The sequence below is a fragment of the Strix uralensis genome, chromosome 10, assembly GCF_047716275.1.
Source record: "Strix uralensis isolate ZFMK-TIS-50842 chromosome 10, bStrUra1, whole genome shotgun sequence".
Taxonomy (NCBI): domain Eukaryota; kingdom Metazoa; phylum Chordata; class Aves; order Strigiformes; family Strigidae; genus Strix; species Strix uralensis.
In genome coordinates this window covers 5,364,654-5,382,915 of record NC_133981.1, presented here as the reverse complement: position 1 = coordinate 5,382,915, position 18,262 = coordinate 5,364,654, and the positions used below count along the sequence as shown (strand labels likewise).

General features: G+C 41.1%; 1 protein-coding gene across 1 annotated transcript in view; it reads right to left on the bottom strand.

The window, feature by feature from the left end:
• The window catches only part of PTPRG (protein tyrosine phosphatase receptor type G), a 408,233-nt gene that overhangs the window by 182,857 nt on the left and 207,114 nt on the right, over window positions 1–18,262 (bottom strand). The window contains exons 3-4 of the mRNA XM_074879020.1: window positions 5,883–6,062; window positions 714–862 (exon numbers count right to left, since the gene is read on the bottom strand). Of these exons, the coding sequence (XP_074735121.1) occupies window positions 714–862; window positions 5,883–6,062 (329 nt within the window). The remainder of the gene's footprint in view (window positions 1–713; window positions 863–5,882; window positions 6,063–18,262) is intronic.

Below are 18,262 nucleotides of genomic sequence, written 5' to 3'. Positions count from 1 at the left end.
CACGGTGCCGGGACCCTCCCTGCCATCTAAAGGCAGGTCCTCGTGGTCAGCTGCAGTTGACCAGCCCCGTGCTCTGAACACGGGCATGTTCACAGGGCGCTGTGCCCGAGCTGATACCTTGCTCTGCTGCGACACAGCGCTCTGCTACGATAGCTGGACGGCTGTCAGCCCAGGGCTGGCTCCCGCACAGGCAGAGGAAACGCACAAGCTGTTTGCAGACATTTATGTAGATGCCCTGTTAGTACAAGGCAAGGGACTGCAGCTGACACAGGTAGAGAGAGGGCTGTACGTCTACAAGGAAGCAATACCGATGAAAGACAGTGGTCTCAGCAGGACGGCTCCCAAACCGCTGCTATTTGTTTGTAAGCATCATGGGAAAGAAAAGATTTAGAGGACAATGAGGTCACTTTACAGATATTTGCAAGAAGATCCTCCCACACATGAAAAGCTTATGGGAGAAACGAGAAAAGTGGCTGTTTGCAAGTTAACCCATGGGACGTGAGAGCTGGCAATGCTAGCAAAGCGGAGCTCAGAGCTGACATTGCAAAAGCACATAAGAGATGATAGATAGAGTGCTGCGAGGGCCGGAAGGGCCTTGAAAGTGATATGTTCACTGAAGGAAACATTGCCCTATTTCACAGTCGTCTCAAACTACAGCAATACATTCTGATTTTATTTTTTTCGAGAACATAAGCACATGTCTTTCCACTCACCTCAACGGGGAACCTCTTGCCATTGATGCTGTGCTCAGAGCCAGCTGATCCATTGCTTTGACCCCAGTGAAACTCCACTTTCTCTGCCTTGAATCTGCCCGGCAACCCGGCGCCACTGACAAAATAATCGTCCTTCAGCAGGATAGCAACTGCACACACAGAACAAGAAGAAAGACATTCTTAGCACAGTTTTTCTGAAGCATTTACAATTTTTGCTCGTTATATTAGAACACTTCTAATGCAAGTAGAATGTCGCGTCATCATTTTCCTCTTTACAGGGATTGATTTAAAAAAAAGTCTACAAGTAATGCTGGCTAATTATGGAAGCGATTATCAAGTTACATAGACTACAGAAAATCCCAAAGTCCAAATTTCTCAAGGACTTTTTGACCTTCTTATTGGACTTTGATTAAAATTTAAATGGCAAATTTCATCAAAACCTGTTTAATGTGGTTCCAGAGAGTAACGGCTGTCCACGTTCCTTGGCCTTACAAACCACTGAAGGCCTGTAGATCACAGGTTAGGAAAAGAATGGATCCTCTGTTTGTTGGATTTCCTCCATTTTGGGGGGGTGGGGGAACCCCTATGCCCTGTCCCACCTCAACTCTTGGACATGGTGAGTACTTCCCTCAGCATCCCTGCTCCTCCTTTCTGTAAAATGGGGAGAGTGACAATGTTTTTGAGACCCACTCATGAGATGTCCTTCATAAGAACTGGGTTTTATTACAGTAACTCTGACATTATTATGCGATTCAGTAAGGGTCAAAAGGATCTTCTCTGTATTTTCTTTTCATTTCCAAGAGCCTTTGTATTTTGCGTAACAATAAAAGCTGTAGGTCCGAATAGAGGGCAAAATCACATGGTGAAAGCTGGTGCATGTTACAGGGGAGGTCTGCGGTCCAACCAAGAACTGAATCCAGCTTTCAAAAAATTCCTGTCTGCTGCTCTCACTACAGGATCACCTGTCTTTCCAGCACCTCCCATTTTTAATACACATGATTCCTAAAAACTACTCCCTACAAAATCCTTTCTTCTCATCCCTTATGAAACTGTTGCTTAAAAACAGAACTAAAATTAGAATTTTGTTCTTGTAAAAGCCATTGCAGACCACCGTTTGCTGTGCCCAGAATCCTGTGATTAAAGTTTTTGGGTTGGTTTTTTGGATTCTTTTTTTTTTTTTAATGGGAATAGCATAACCCACAAGGATTTCTCTGTGTTCTCAAGCCAACTGTGTCATCACAATGGGAACATTAATATAAATCAAATTTTATTATGTAAGAGGGAGGATTTTATTCACTGCTGAAAAAACAAAAAAGCTAGTTGTGAAATAAAAGTGATTCTTCTGTTGGTGAATCAGTGGCAGGCTTCACTGCAGGCTAGGCTTTCTGCCACACCAGGGCTGCCCTCCCGTGAGTACAGACAGTTGGCTACAGCAGCCTCACCTCAGGTGCAACTGTACCATTTAGACACATCCCAACTTTGAATTCTTTATGTTAAAACCATCTAAATGTTAAATTGCATGAGATGTTCAGATGTGTCTAAATAGTGTCAGTGACATCACAGGGCTATCTTCTTCCATGGTTTCTGGTTCTTCTAGCACTCCCTTTGCATCAAAGCGTGTGTGTAGGAAGATGGGTGGTGCAGGACTGGTTATAGGATACTGCCCGTGTCAGCCAGGGTACTACTGGTGGTCACTGCTTTCTTACACCAAATCTGTGAAACATAAGTGACTGAAAGCACTGCTGCTCTCTTCCTCCCTTAAAAAATTCTCCATGAGCTTAGCAGTATTTTACATACTGAAAATCTCACTCAACTGGTTATAAATTCCATAGATAAAATTGTAGGAAATGAGGAATACAGGAAAGCAGATTAGTGTGCATCTGTTAAAAACCTCTGTGGGGATTCAGTTGCATCTAATAAATATTTGATAGTTCCTAAATCATTTATGGCTCTGTCAGGGGTCATTTTACTTGTTTTAGATGAATAATTAAAAGGATAATTAGGAGGATGTACAATCTGAAATGTTCATCTAATTGTTCATTTTACAGTATTTCTTACACTGCTGAGCTGTACGACACATGTTCCCATCACCTTCCTGTCTTTGCAGCATCCCCTTATTGCCAGTGATGTGGGGGCTTCCTTCCCTTCTATGTGCAGGACTGGAATAACCAAACATCACCTTACAGGGCTTCGGGAGCCACTGCTTTTATCCAATGATTTCTGTAGAGTGCACAGCAAGGAATCAACTCCCAAAGCCCACTAATTTAAAATACTATGTAATTGAGATTACAAAACCAAGGGAGGTGGTGCACAGCCACCAGGATCGCAAGTGCGTGACACCATTTGCAGGATCAGGGCTGGAGCTGCATGCTCATAGCCCTTGTGAGAGCAAAACTAAACCTGGATGCAAAGCAGCTCTTCCCCTGCCTTAAGCAGAGCAGCACTGATGGTCAGGACCAGAGTGAGGCACACCATGTAGGAAAAGTACTTAACAAAAACACATCTCTGGCAGAAAATTTTAGTAGGTTTCTCTAAGCAGAAGGAGTTTTTAGAAGTTCTCAGTGACCTGAAAAGGGGTGAAGTGGCAATGTCTGCATAGTGCTGGAGATGGTACTGCTCCCACGGGTGCTCTTCCCATGGGGCAGGTCAGGTTCGAAGAAGCCTCATCAGCCTCAGGCCCAGCTGACACCAGCTAACACTTAATTATAAGGTGGCACAAATGAAAACAACTAATGCAAATACAACTATGAGATGTGCTTATACTCTCCAAGTGATCTTTACCGCTTGGGAACCAGCTACTATGGTGATGAAATCGAACCCACATTAGTGCCTTTGCCAGTGAAATCATGCACAAAAGCATTTCTAGTCAAGACAGGGGCTTAATGAATCCATTTCCATTTTCTGAATGAAACCCTGTTTTCTGTACATTGCCTGCCCTTTACGTGATATAGGGGGGAAGAAAAACAAGAAAGAGCAGCACAAATCTAAAGAGCAAAAACCTCTTTACCTTTTAACATTTCAGAGCATAAAAATAACTAATTGTTCTATCCTAAAAAAAATGTACTAGGTCCAATAGCAATAACAATAACCCAAGTAACACATTTCCTGCCAGTTAATGAGCGTCAAGGTTAAGGGCCTTTGGCTTTCCCTCAGACCCCTGTCTCTTTTAACCAGTCATTAATTGCTGAGAAATGCCCTCTACATCCGTCACCATTGCTTAAACAGATATTTAGTTTACTGTCTCTGTCAGTCTGTAACATGAAGGTCTCATGTGGCCATCTGCTCCAAGACTCTGCTGCCAAAATGCATCGCAATTTATGGCACAGCCTGCCTCTATGTTCTACCCACAAGCCAAAACATCCTACTTGGTTTGCTGCTCTACCACTTACCACCTTAAAAATTAATCCCAGGCAAGTTTCTTCAGAAGGTCAAGAAAACCAAGAAAAGGAATGGGACTTGATAAAAGAAGGGAGGAGTTAAGAGCTCAGCAGAAGAGATCAGGGATGACAGCAAGGCAAAAAGAGTCTTCACGTTACCAGTAAAAGGCCGTAAGTTACCAAGAAAAGTGACAGTTACTGTTGCTCTGCGAAGCAATAACTTGTCAGCAAAAATCCATACCCCAATGGGTGAGGAAATCAAATATAGCGGCAGTGCTAAAATCACCCAGCAGAGAAGACTGAAGATACAACTTTCATTGCCAACTGCGTGGAGACTGGGAAATTTGCTGGCACGTTTCAGTTCAACATGGTTTCCTATTATATGTGCAGCAATATGTTCCTATTACACATACAGTACAGCATTAGCATCTTTCTTAGAAGAATAGCACCATCACTTTTTCGTGGTATTTCTAATTACGTTTATTGCTGGTTACTACAAACACTCCTATGCTACCAAAAGGGCAGGGTGCATAACATGAATAGATTAATTAAGCACCAAATTTCCATAGCATTCAACCTTGCCTGAACCTCATGTTGCTACAGAGGGCAACAAAGTCAGGATTTCAAAGCAAACAGGAGCATTTCTCAGTGAAGCTGGAAAAAACCCTCAGAAATGCATCAAAAACCCAAGCTATGCCTGGTGGTGGTTTATGTTAACTGGATTTGCTTTGCGGTGAAAGAAAACAGGATCACAGCCTGCCACTCCATCTCATCTGAGGGGCAATAACTCTCAACTCCTGCTAAGATCCTGAATTGCTGGAACTGGATCTGAAGCGCTTGCTGGACTCCGGGCTGCGGCTCAGATCCAAAGTCCCCTGGAAGCAGTGGGTGTATCTGAGGTCACGCTGCGTGCACAGCTGTGTTGCAAACTCCCGGAGCAGGTACATGCCCTGGGTTTTGCTAGCAGACCTCTGGCTAGGGACATGTTACATAAAGCACTTATAGGGATGCATGTCGAATGTTAATAAAGATAAAAACATACTTCCAATAAATAAAATTGAATTAATTAGTGGTTTAATCCAATTCCCTAAAAATATTTGACCTTGTCAAATGAAGAGGGTGGCCTTATAATTTCTGCTTTTTATATTTTTAGAATTAAAGAGTAATCAAATGCATGCGGCTTTGCATATAAATCAACCTTGACCCTTCAGTGAACTGTTTTGGTAAAAATAAGCAGTACTCTGACTGTTCTTTTCTCTAAAACCCAGAACAGACAGAGCAGAAGAGAATTCAGTTCAGTGAAGAACACAGTGCTATAATCATATCAGAAACACATTAATAAGCCCCCACTACTCTGAGCAGTTATTGCTTTCTTCTCTAAAACCTTCCAATTTCTAAGACTTCCCCTTTCCTTCCCCCTGAGCCTTGCATCTCAGCATTCTTTGGATTAGGTGTTACAGCCTCCCAAAGCTGATAATTCAAGGTTACACCTTGAAACTCTTATACAGCCTTTTATTCTGAGGAACAACTGACTACCAGGAGAATTATTTTATATCGAGAACCTGAAAAAAAAAATCCCTTAAAAAAACCCCCTTAAAATCAATCTGCAGAACTAGTTTTGCACAGAATGCAGAGGCAGAGATAGGTGGCTGCTGCTGGAAAATCATATTTAAGAAAAAAAAAAGCAGCAAAACCCAAACAACAGAACAATGAAAAAGGAGGAGGGTGGAACATGGCTTGAATTTTTAATTGACTGCAGGCAGACGATGGAGACAAACAAAAAAGAACATACCCGTTTTTCCTGTGTTTTTCATCCAAGTCTTGTTTGAAGATTCACTGTCAAAACCATCAAGCTGCAATTCTTGATACTCATCTCCAACATGGGCCTGATGGTCTATGATGTCTATGGGAGACTGGTGAGACCCTCCGCACTTCTCGCTGGAAGTAACCCAGTGCTCGGGACCATAGGTACCTGTTAAAAAATACCAGTGCCAATTAACACTCCAGTGGCTCAACAGTTCGAGGTATCTCTTAAATAAGAGGATGAAGCACTTAAGCTCCCCAGGTGACTCCATCGCAGTTACATTTCTCGCATTTGAAAGAGGTTAAGACTTGTAAACTTATGGGGAAATTGAAATCCATTAGCTCTGAGCAGTACTCCAGCTTTGCCTCTAGCAGTAATGAACAATGGTTTTTTTAAAAAAAATTTCTATTCTATAAAACTATCTGCAATTCCCAAGTTCCCCTCGTGCATATGTTATCAATTAGCATGGTGTTACAGCAACTTTCCTAAAGCTTCAGCCTTAATATATTACTATATAGTTTACCTTTTCACAGGAGACAAATAACGTAACAGCTACCCATTAACTTGTGTTTATGCAATACTCTGCTTAGATAATATGATCTTTATTAATGATCTCATTTCTTTTGGAGGTTTTGAAGCCAGAAAAGATAAAAAAAAAAAAAAGAATTAAGCTAAATGTATATTAGTAAAATTCGAAAAAAAAAAAAAAAAAAAATTACTCTGAATAGGAGGACAATGACCTGTCAGGAAAATACTATAACTTTCTTCTGCTGCTCTTACATGAGTTTTCTGTTTTTCCTTGTTAGCACAGTCTGTTCTCACCTGATATAAACTACTCTCTCAAAACAAGTCAGTTCAAATATTAGCAGTAAATGAGAAGCTCCAAGGACTGACAGGCTGTGTCTTGAATACGCGGCTCTACCTGGGCACATCAGAGCCATCCATATTACATGACAGCTAGCCAAAAGCAAACACAGAGCTAAATACTCTCACCTCTCCTCCCCTCCATACCCCTCTACTCTCTTTTTCTATTTAAAAAAAATTCAGGGAGTAGTTTAAGTTCTGGAAAGCAATATAAGCTTCTGTATTTTTTGAGCCCATCACGAGCCACTTTTCAAGGTCAGTAAGAGAAGAGCATGCTACAGCTACGAAGAGAAATGATACGAGCAGCCTCTGTCCCCAGCATGTCAGGGTCCTCATAAGCTCAGCATAAACTACTAAAAAATACTTTAAAGTGTTAAGATACTCATTGTCATCCCAGCTGTCCACCCAACTCACAAGGCACAGGAGGAGTGGTGCATCCTGCCCCTGTTCTGGAGCTTTCATCAGCTCCAGATTACTTTTTGGTGTATGAACAGATCCGCAACCCCCAAACTGTTTAACTAAATTTCATGACAGGATTGCATCAGCGCTGCTGGGAGAAGAGAAGCAGCAGTGTCTTATGGTGTGGCAATGGAGCCGCAAGAGGTAGTATCGCAAACCACCAGTAAATCTGCCAGAGGTTGTCTGCCACAGCCCTAACTCACCCTGCCCATTCTGCAAGGTTCTCCAGTACAAACAGTCAATAAAAATAATATGTAAAAATAAAAGGTTTCAGGCAAAGACCTTGTCATCCCCACCATATACCAGTTCTAGATGCACTATAACACCAGGGACCTTCAGCAGCACATGCAGAAGGATCTCCAGTGAATTTCAAATTTTTCTTGACCTCCCTCTCCAACTCTTAAATTGTATTAACGGAGACTAAGAGATTATCTTCCTATGAGTGCAAACAGTGGTTTAAGCTCCTGAAATAACAGCACAGAGTTCTTGTAAAGCACTTTTCGCTCACAGTTCTTGAAGTGCTTTACAGCAGGGATCAGCAACAATATTGTCATGTAAAGACAGGGAAATTGATAGCCTGAGAAGGGAAGCAATTTGCCCAAGCTCATCTACCAAAACCAAGTTACAACCCAGAGTTGAACTCTGCTCTCCCGAGACCCCTGATGTCACACCTGTATCGTACCTCTGAACTACACAGTCAGCATGTCTGTTCGATAGGCAGACAGCAGTAAATGATGCACCAATACGCATTTATTACCTTGCATCTGAGAAGCATATGTAAATTCAATTAGTGCCATCCAAACCCAGCAGTTGTGAAGGCCAGTTTCTTTGGCCCCTGGGTTTTAATCTGTCTAGTTGCAAAATGCATTCTTCCTATCTTCCCGTGGGCTAATGTAGGACACTTAATCAATAGCAAGATTCTGTGCTATACTCATCACACACAAATGCTGTATGGTAACCAAAACAAGAAGAAAGTGTTTTACTTTCAATTACAATTAGGCAAAACTGCAATGTCCTTTAAAAATCGTTTACATCTGCCCAGGTTAAAAATCAGTTTCGTTTATCTCACGGTTCAACTTGTATTGTCAGCAAAAGCCACTTCCAGTTAATTTCCCAATGTACCACAACCAAGGAGAACAGAATTATTAAAAACCCTACCTGGGGAAAACCAAACGTGTTCTGCTCAACCACAGATATTTTTACTGAATCAGGATGCTCTTACTAATTGGTTTGCAGTGAATTAACTGGCAATTCAGATTTACTTTTCATATAACCTTGCATTTACTCCATGAAATTTGGGAATTTGCTTTAAAATGTTTAGTACTACACATAATCATCAAACCTGCCAGCTCTCGTTTTTTGGCTTTGTTATAAACATGGGGTGAGGTTTTCAAACGCACTCTGCTCACAGAGGCTATCGCAGTGGTTTCAGCTGTGCATTCAAAAGGAGCTGTGCACTCAAATTTTTCTTTTTTAAGTATTTTGGTGTCAATGGGGACTTTTTTTTTTTTAAGAGTAGGCAGATTTATTTTAACAGGGACTGTAGAGTTCCTTCCATGCATCTTGTCACAATGACCTTTTTTTTTTTTTAAAAAAAAAAAAGAATAGCCAGCTCTCAACCAATCTGCAGTGAAAACTGTCTTGTCAAAATGAATAAAATAAACTATAAGGGTAAACAAACAAACAAACCACTATGTTGAACTAAAACCTCAAGTGACTTCAGTACCTGGACTGACTCTCACTGAAATGTAGCTTTTCACAGACCTTTAAAGGCTTGTATAGCTTTGTATCATCTTAGGAAACATTAATTAAGTCTGGTTTTTTTAAAATTAATTTAACTTGTTTGGATTAATTTAAGAGCAATACATCTCCTTCTATAGATACAGTAGCTTCACTTGCTTCTAAACCCTAAGTTACAAAAAAACTCCAGCAGTATCTGCTCTCTTCATATCATAGTATTAGTTTTCATGCATAAAATGTTTCCGTACTGGTGCTGAATTATTAAAGAAAAATCTAATGCAGTGAAACTCTTTCAGCAATTCAAAACCCCAACTTAGTGCTGGTGCTGTGACTCCAAGTCCTGACATCCCAAATTACAGTCATAAGGCTAAGCTCTGATTTAGAGGTTCAAGACCTGCTAGTTAAAATCAGCACATGATTTTATAAACGGCTACGTTTTTCATTAATTTCTTTCAGAACTTTTTGATATGCAAATTATTACATGCAATATGACCTACACCATTATGGCAGCCATTCTAGACAGAAATAGAGGCCACGACCCCAACATCTCCATTCCCAGCAGCACAGGACTGGGGCCATCCCAGATTTTAACAATTAGCATGAAAAGGCGAAGGCGGGCTATAGGGGTGAGAAGAAAAAAATCATTTTTGAGTTTGACACCAAAGTAAATAAATTATATCCCCTACCCAGAGAAAATAAGCTCAACAACCTATAAAATGTAATCAAGAATAGTGCAGTGGGATTCATTTATTCACTGGTAGCCATCAGAAGGTTTAAGGCCTAACTGCCTGCTTTTTTCCATGGAGATTCAAGTGCAGTTTTAATTGAAACTGATCTTCCACTACAGATTTCAAATTAATTCTTCTTCCAAGTGTCTCATGCTCCAGACATCCTTGCCTTGCAAAAAACCCTATATCATTAGAGGAGGAAATAGAACACTTTTTCTAAGCTTGCAGGTATTGATTACCTATTCCTTCCATCAAAGCACAATTGCCATTCTGCACTGTATAAATCTCTTCAGCGTTAGACACTTTATAAAGTACTGAGAATTATATCATTAATCATTTGCAGTTACACCTGTCTTGCTTTATTGAATTCTTTGTTTTTTAGAACTTTAAATAAATGCTTTTAAATAAAAACATGACACTAAATAAAGACTCTGTTTCACTTAAACCTAGTAAAAAAAAATTCCTTCATTCTGTGTGTGACGTTCACCCATCTGAAAGAGTAACTTACGGCTATTTGTATTTCATTTTTCCAACAGTAAGCATCATGGCTTTAATCAAATAAAATTTGGAATGAATTTGAATTGGACTTTTAAGGGCTGACAAATAACGCAAACAAGTTAAGAGCCCTCGCCTGTGTTAATAAATACACTTTTCCACTAAGATGGTGGGACAACCTGCAAGCAAAGGTAAACATCAGACAGTCCCACCAGTGGAGTATTTGATGCAAGAGCAGCCCAGAAACAGAATGGACTGATAACATTTGGCATCTTCAGATACTGAAGTCAGTGCCCTACCTCCAGGAAATCATGGGCTTGGGTCCAACGACTAAGTGCACACACTGGGGAAGGAAGGCTATATTCACCCCCCAGGTCAACCAAATGCATGACAGCAAGATGAGATGGTGACTGGAGAACGCCTGAGTGATGGGATGGGGCTGGGTGCTAAGGAAAGCAGTGAGGAAAGGGAAGTTGGCCACAGTGATCCCCTGAGCATTACAGAGAGATGCCCACCCCCTCCCAGCTCCTGAAGAGTGTTTTCACACCCAGTCCCACCACACAGAGGTACACAGACACTTGCTGTGTCCCCCAGCTTGGGCTGGAACAAAGGACAGAGCCCCTCTCCACCGCAGCCCCATGGAAATCCTGCCCCGCATCCACTTGCATCTCAGGGAGCTGCAGAGCCCATCGATCTCCCAGGGCTGGCGACCCCGTGAGTTCATTTTGGATTGCAGCCAGTCTCTGGGGACCTGACCTCATCTCTGCTGAAATCAGAGGCAAAAGGGCCGCTGGCTTCCAGGGAGTGAAAGCAGAGCTGGGGTCAGGAACCTCAGCAACACCATGGCTTCTTAAACGCGATGTTTCAAACAACACATAACGCCAGAGATGTTATCACTCATCCTCATCTGAAATTACTTGATGCTTCCTAGATGGATTCTGCATTCTTTTCTCATGCAAAATATTCCTGTCAATGACTGCAGTATCTTTCATAGTTTTTTAATACACAGGCTGCTCTTTAAATAGAATCCAAGATTACTTTTTTTCTTCTTTTACTGTACAATCAAAACAATGAGCAGTCTTCATTAATGAAAAACCATTAAAATAATGTATTCTGCCAAAATCTAATTAAAGCTTATATAAAAACTTCCACTTAAAAAAATTTTCAAATGTATTTATTTTTCTTCCACAATCTTCTGTTTAAAACCTCTCTTATTAAAAACACTGGCATCTCCTTGATTTTAAATCATTTTTCAAATAATGTATCAGCTAATCTGGTACAGTCTGGTGTGTAACACACATGCCTTTACACAACATCCACATATAGTCTAACAGACATTAGCAATTTTTGAGTAATGTGATCTTGATCATTCACTTACAAGTTGGGAAAGAGGTAGAAATACCAACACTTGGGGTTTTTTTAAATTTCACTTGTTTTTAACATTTTCACAAAAATCTGACTTTAAATCCCAGGCCTGGCATGGAAAAAGCTAGTTTAGGGGTTTTAATTTTGGAGGGTTTTTATTATTTGTTCTTATTGTTGGTTTTTTTAACAAAATGATCTTAGACAAATTTTTGTCTATATCTGATGCCTCTTAATATTCGAATGAAAATGGTAGTAATGATTGCAAAGCAACCAAAACCCCTCACTTCTGCAATTAAAGCAAATTAGCTTGGTCACTTCACGGGGACATCCTATCCCATCATCTTAATATGGAAGATCATTCGCCCATGATTATGTCCAAGGCAGATATTTACAGAGTTGTAAGAAAAAGGACACTGCAGAAAGGCTTATATCCCTCACCTTTTTCTAGCCCTACTTTGTCCTCACTTGCCCCACACATGGACGGCTCTTGCTGCTCACTTGCATGGTCAGTTTTTTAACGCCAGAAGAAGCTACCCTCATATGAAGACATGACCTACACTAGAGACAGCATGCCCAAGCTTCATGTAAAGTAGCAAAAGCTCTTTTCCTGCTGGGTTGGAAGGATGTGGGACCAGCTCATCCAAAATAGGGCAAAAGACCTGAAAAGCAGTGGTTTGGTATCTTCTTGGTTGACAGTGGTATTTGGTCAAGTATGTTAGTGATGCCAACCAAGCTGGTTGCCTCTAGCATCTACCACAGGTCGCCTTCCTGCTTAAAGCACAAGCAACAAAATCAGAAAGGATTCAAGTTCTTAAAAGCCAGATCTCACTTGAAAGTCAATGGGGACACCCTCTGACATGGAATTTCCCGAAGTGTCTTGCTGTTTCAGAAATGTGACAGTATTGTGTCGTTCAGCGCAAGTGGGTATAAAAGGGAAAATTCCAGGCTTCTCTTATGGCAAAATCCAACCAGTTATTAAGGATGCATGGAATGAAATAGCATTTCCCTTCACACAAAAACCTCCCAACCTTTGCTTGCACAGCTCTGGCTGGGTAGCTTAACTTAAATGACCACAGCAGGTAAGAACCTCTGCAAGTTTTACAGGCTCTGGATAAATAGGGATGCTTTAGTTTGCACGGACTGGCAGCTATGACCTGCCCAACCATCTCAGCATTTAACTGAGCAACACTAAAGATGTGAATCTCTGCCTCTGAGTCTCTGTCATATTTGAACTGCTCCATCATGAGCCAAATCTCAAGAAACACTGAAAAGAAATGTCACCACCAGTAAACAAAACTGGTTCCTTTTTTCACACTGAGAAAGAGCAAGGAAGTGGTGCCCTTGCTCAGCTACAAAGCAATGAACTTCAATAGGAGGCTGAATTTTCAAACAGGAAAAAATCGTTTAAAACAACCAACTATCAGTGAAATTCACAACGGAACTGAATGCATTTTAACATCCTTCAAAAATCTCAGTCTGGGGCTTCTCTCTTGTCTGGGACAAAAAAAATTGAAACTGTTACTTGATGCCATAAACCAAGACCTCACCATCACTTTTTGCCATTTAAAAGCAACTGTATCAGCAAGTCTATGAAGGCACTGGAGAAGGTGCTTATGCCACGTGAGTTATGACAGAAGACAAGGCACGTACTGCAGATCCAGACTGGTTGAAAAATCAGCCTCCCTTCACCCTCTCCTCTCACCTCCAGTTCCCTCCTAGGAAGAAGAAATAAAGTGAACCTCGTAGGATGAAACCTAAAGACTGCATTTAGATATAAGGCAGAAAAGAATGATTTGAATGACGTATCTCTTGCTGAGTGATTTACCATGGGGCTGCAGGAGTAAAGGTATAAAAATCCCTGAAAGCCTTGATGAAAATCAGTGGCATCTTTCAAGGGGCCTTCCCATTGCAGAGAAAGCAATCAGGTTGTTGAATCATTATATTAGGGGGAAAAGTTGCTGAAATTACACTGTCTTGCTCTAAAACGATGGCATACCAAAATCAAAGAGATGGAGAAGGAGAGCCTGTAGTTAGAGTTCACAGTGCCGTTTTGAACAAAGATTTCAGGATTTCCTACCCTGAGGGAAAAGGGCTTTTCATTTTATTATTCTCTATCATCACTCTGCTTAACATGAGACACTCATGCTTGCAGAAAATTCCAATTTGCTTGAAAAATGAGACCAAATACCAAGAGCAAGATCCTGAAGAGCTTGCTGAGACCCAAACAGGTCTAAGCACCATACAGTCTGCAAGCTCAGTACAGAACAAGAGTGTGCAAGACATGTGAGAGTCATAAACAGCCAAAGACAGTTCTTTGTAAAACTGAAAGAAGCTGAAAGAAATTTTTCCCAAGAACAATCTCTGATAAGGGATATCTTAACCGGCAGTTGTTGGAACAAACACAAATACAGGAAGATGGAACAAAAAGGGTTTGGATTCAGATAACCTTTGAGCCACTGCTAGTAGCAACATCAGACGCACCAATGACTCCTTTCTGTACCTACAGAAATGCCCAGCCATGGGGCTGTAAAAGCAAAGGTGATCTCCAAAACTGATTTTGTCAGCGATACTGTCTCACTGCTAAAATGTAGCAGATACAAAGAAAGGCTTTAAATCATGCTCCTAAATATAAACTATCCTATAACGCCTGCAGCTTTTAAACCTGAAGACAGAGTGAGGTGCATGTTCTCCTTAAATTTTCATATCCACAGATGCTACAATTATTGCTGGATTTCTTTAATTAAACCTTCTAACCTTCAATTATCTTTGGGAAAATTTTTATTGTGTATGTCTTCAAAACCTTTGTATTCCTTATTATATATGTGAACATCTGTATTACACAGTCACAGAGTAGGTTTTTTAATATATATCCCCATACACACATATACATACTTTCTGCATCCTAATTTTCTTCCTCAAAAAAGTATGAAGCTGCCATGAATCTTGTATGAAGCTCCCACTGTACCTATCAACCTGCCAGCAGCACAAATGTATGATAAATATCCAACAGCAGGAAACACCAGGACCTTAAGACAAATGTTGCAGGAAGCTCACGATAAAGTGGAATAAGTGTAATTACTAAGACAAGCTTTTTCCATAAACATTTCAAGTTTTAGCATTTGTGAGCTGAATAATTTACCACCACACAAAAGTGAAAATGGTACTAAGTTTAGCTGTGCTGGCAAAATAGTTCGGGGGTTCTTAAGGGGTGTCTCATGCAATAAACTCTTGATAGACACAACTAATGAGCTGTTGAGTCTTGTAAGTCTAATATTTCAAAAAGACTTATATTAAGCACAGAGCACAACAATATCAATGAAATTATCATGCAGAACTCACTGAGTGGGAGGATAAATTGTGGTATAGAAGGTGCCTGCAGGTGGCAAGTGACTGAGACAATATACATCTACATCCTCTGTTTTTTTATAATTTTCTGTTTTTAATAAATGTCTCTGACATCTCACACCATTCATTTCATAACTGTCTGAGGCCTTTTTAAAACTGCTCACCCCTGCGCTGCATATAATAAACGAGGTGATAACTTACAATATAGGGAGAAAACAGGAGATTAATTTATATGAAGACATTGTAAATTAACTTTCTTCTATTCCTATAATAGTTGAATAAAGCTCCATGAAGGCTAAGGACAGACATAAAAATAGATTTTTTCCTAAATATAATTTTTAAAAGTATAAATCCTAATGGAAATTACTGAATGAAGATGTATTATGAATCAATGCAGTAGCTCAACGACAGCACTTTGTGTTTCTGGGAGGAAGACATCCATTTCAGTAATGGGTGCCTCGGACAGGGCACGGGTGCCTCGGACAGGTCACGTCTGGGACAACTTTCTCTCGAGAAGGGTCTCTCTCTCACTATCCTTTTTGCCTTTACAGGGTAATAGCTGTGTAATGCTGGACCTTGACAGCAGAAATGCTTATATTGCTGTAGTGCCCAAATAGTGCAGAAGGAAGAGGGGGTCCATTCTTCCATGTACAGAGCAGCAAACAGTTCCTGCCTCGAAAAGCTTACAACTGAACATTGTTAAGACAGAGCTGCAAGCAACCCCAAACGAAGCACCTCAAATTTGAAAACATGCAGCCCTCCTGGGCTAACCTTCCCTATTTTGTAACAATCTTGCTTCATGCTCTTGTCTCCAAAGCCACCTCCCTGAGCTGCATAACCCACTAGCACAACAGAAAGGCAATCAACCTTCCCATGGGACAGAAGAGAAAAGAAACACCAGTTCTTCCAAAGAGGAAGCATAAAAGAAGAAATGAGTCTGGTGTTTCATGGAAGTAAACATGAAAAGAAGCACAAGCACACATAACGCTGAAGTAAACCATGGTTCCATCTGGGCTGTTCCAAAGAGAAAGCACAGCATGAATAAAGCTCTGAGAAAATACAACCGAGGAAATAAGAGGAAGAAACTGGGCAGGAAACTTTCCCACCCAAGAGTTGTTAGAGGCAGATGGAAGCCTGGGGGGCTTCAAGATGACTTTGTTGAAAGAAGAGGAAGGAAGACGATCTGAATTTGGCTTGGTGCCGATTACAGCATCCCTTGCCAACACCCAGAGCAGGCAAAAGCGAGGGGGCCGAGCAGACAGCTTGCTGCTCTGTGCCTGTGACCCTACCACTGGATTGTGGGTGATGGCCCAGCCCGAGCTGAAACCAGGCAGCACCCTGGGAGCAGCTGCTGAGCTGAAACTGTGGTAGAGACCCCTCAGGCTGCAGGAGGAGTGAGGCAAGAGGAAAACCTGCAAGAACAGGCATGGTGGGCTAAGGAACCCTTTTATGGGGGTGTTTTGTCTTTAAACCAGAGATCTTGGCTTGTTTGAGCACTTGGCTGAGACCCTGCTGAAGCATCAGCGCTCCCGTGCTGCTGAACCTGCCCAGCAGCTCAGAGATGAACGCTGAATGACAGTGACAGTAATAAGCCGTGACATTTAAGTCATGAAATCTCAAATTCCCATCTTGCTTCTCTGTATCCTTCCTACCACCAGGAGCTACACGCTCCATTTCACTCCCTTCCTTTATAAAGGAAGAAGTTCACCTGTCTCAGAGCGTCTGGAAGGATTGCTCAAAACTTGGGGAGAGCTGCAGAGATAAAAAGCACAGTAACTGTGCAAGACTCAACTGTCCCACTACAGACCTCGGTGCCAGGCTGCCTGCAAATGCATTTTGGAAAAACACAGTTCTAATTATTTCTCAAAGCACCACAGACTTGAATCCTACTACTTCTCACATGTACCCTTAATAGCCTTGATCTCACCAAAGAAACTGCTAATGTAAATGATGCATCACTGTAACTTAATTACCTCCAATTTAGGTGGGTACAGGAACAGAAAGTACCTTTTCTTGATTCCCATCTGTTCCTCGTAACTAACCAAAGGAACCTTCCCCAGAGCTCTGTCTCTGAAAGCCAGTATGAAAAAAAAAGAAAAGGAGGAAAGAAAGGAAAAAATTGTATATTTTTATTGAATTTTTGCAGGATGCAGGTTAATAAAACACCCACAGAGAGCACAGAGCAATATAGAAAGGGAATAAAGGGAGGCAGGGCTGATATCAATAAAGCCTATCCAGAGGCACTGGTGGAGTGAAAGCATTCATGATTTCAAAAGAAACCTGCTACAAAAATGATACTCACTTGTTGCTTTGGCTCAGGATTAGAATTTACAAAAAACAGAAGTGTCCTAAGCAGAGGGTGGCTTAAAAAATAAAATCAGGAAGATAAAATTATCTGTTGCTGAAACACATCACCGTCAGCTTTCCAGTAACACTTGTTGATCCTAACCTGATCCAGAGAGAGCTACCATACTAGGACCTTATTATTTAATTATATCACAGGCAACACTGCAATCCCCAAAATCGCTCATTAAACCTTGACAAACCCCGGCTTTACTATGATATTTCATTTTTAGGTGAAAATCAACTTTTGCCCAACTAAGTTCTTAATGGCATCCCTGTTACAACAGCCTTCTCAATCCAGCTGTCCCTTTCACTAATATGCACCAGTAAAATAGCTCCCAGGAGAGCTTCTGGGAGATTGCCAGCTTTTACTTAACAACACATCATGAACCCTGGCCTCAACTTCCATTAACATTCAGTCTATGTTTCTACCATTAATTTAAGAGCATCAGGAGTAGGAATAAATAGGAAGACAATAAGCAGCCACAGCGTCCAGCCTGAGGTACTCTAGCAGACAGCATGCTGCTTCTGTAGCTGACAGAGAACACTTACAACTCCTTTTTGTTCCGTATCTGCCATTTCCAGTATGTTACGGTAAATGGTTTACACCAGGGGTTCTCAACCTTCCCTTCACCATAGACCCCCTTTAAATACCTTTTGTGGCCACGGACCACCAAGACTTAATTCAAGATTTAGAGCAATAGACTGCATCAAATATCTATTTCAATTTTCTCATGAAAGGTCTTCAAATTTGAAGAGAAGGGGAAATAAGTTAATCTGTTAATGCACACACTCCTATTATAATACCTTTATTGCAATGATTCCCGCTTGCTGCAGACCAAACGTTTCTGGGCTGGATGTTCCCCACCCCTGCTTTAAGCCTTCGCAGACCCCCTGTGATGACATCGCGGCCCCCCAGGGGTCTGCGGATCACAGGTTGAGAACCACTGGCTTAAACTATTCAAAACCAGCTTTAGTTTTCCAAATAGGAAAGTTCAGAGTTTAAAAAAACAAAACAACACAACACAA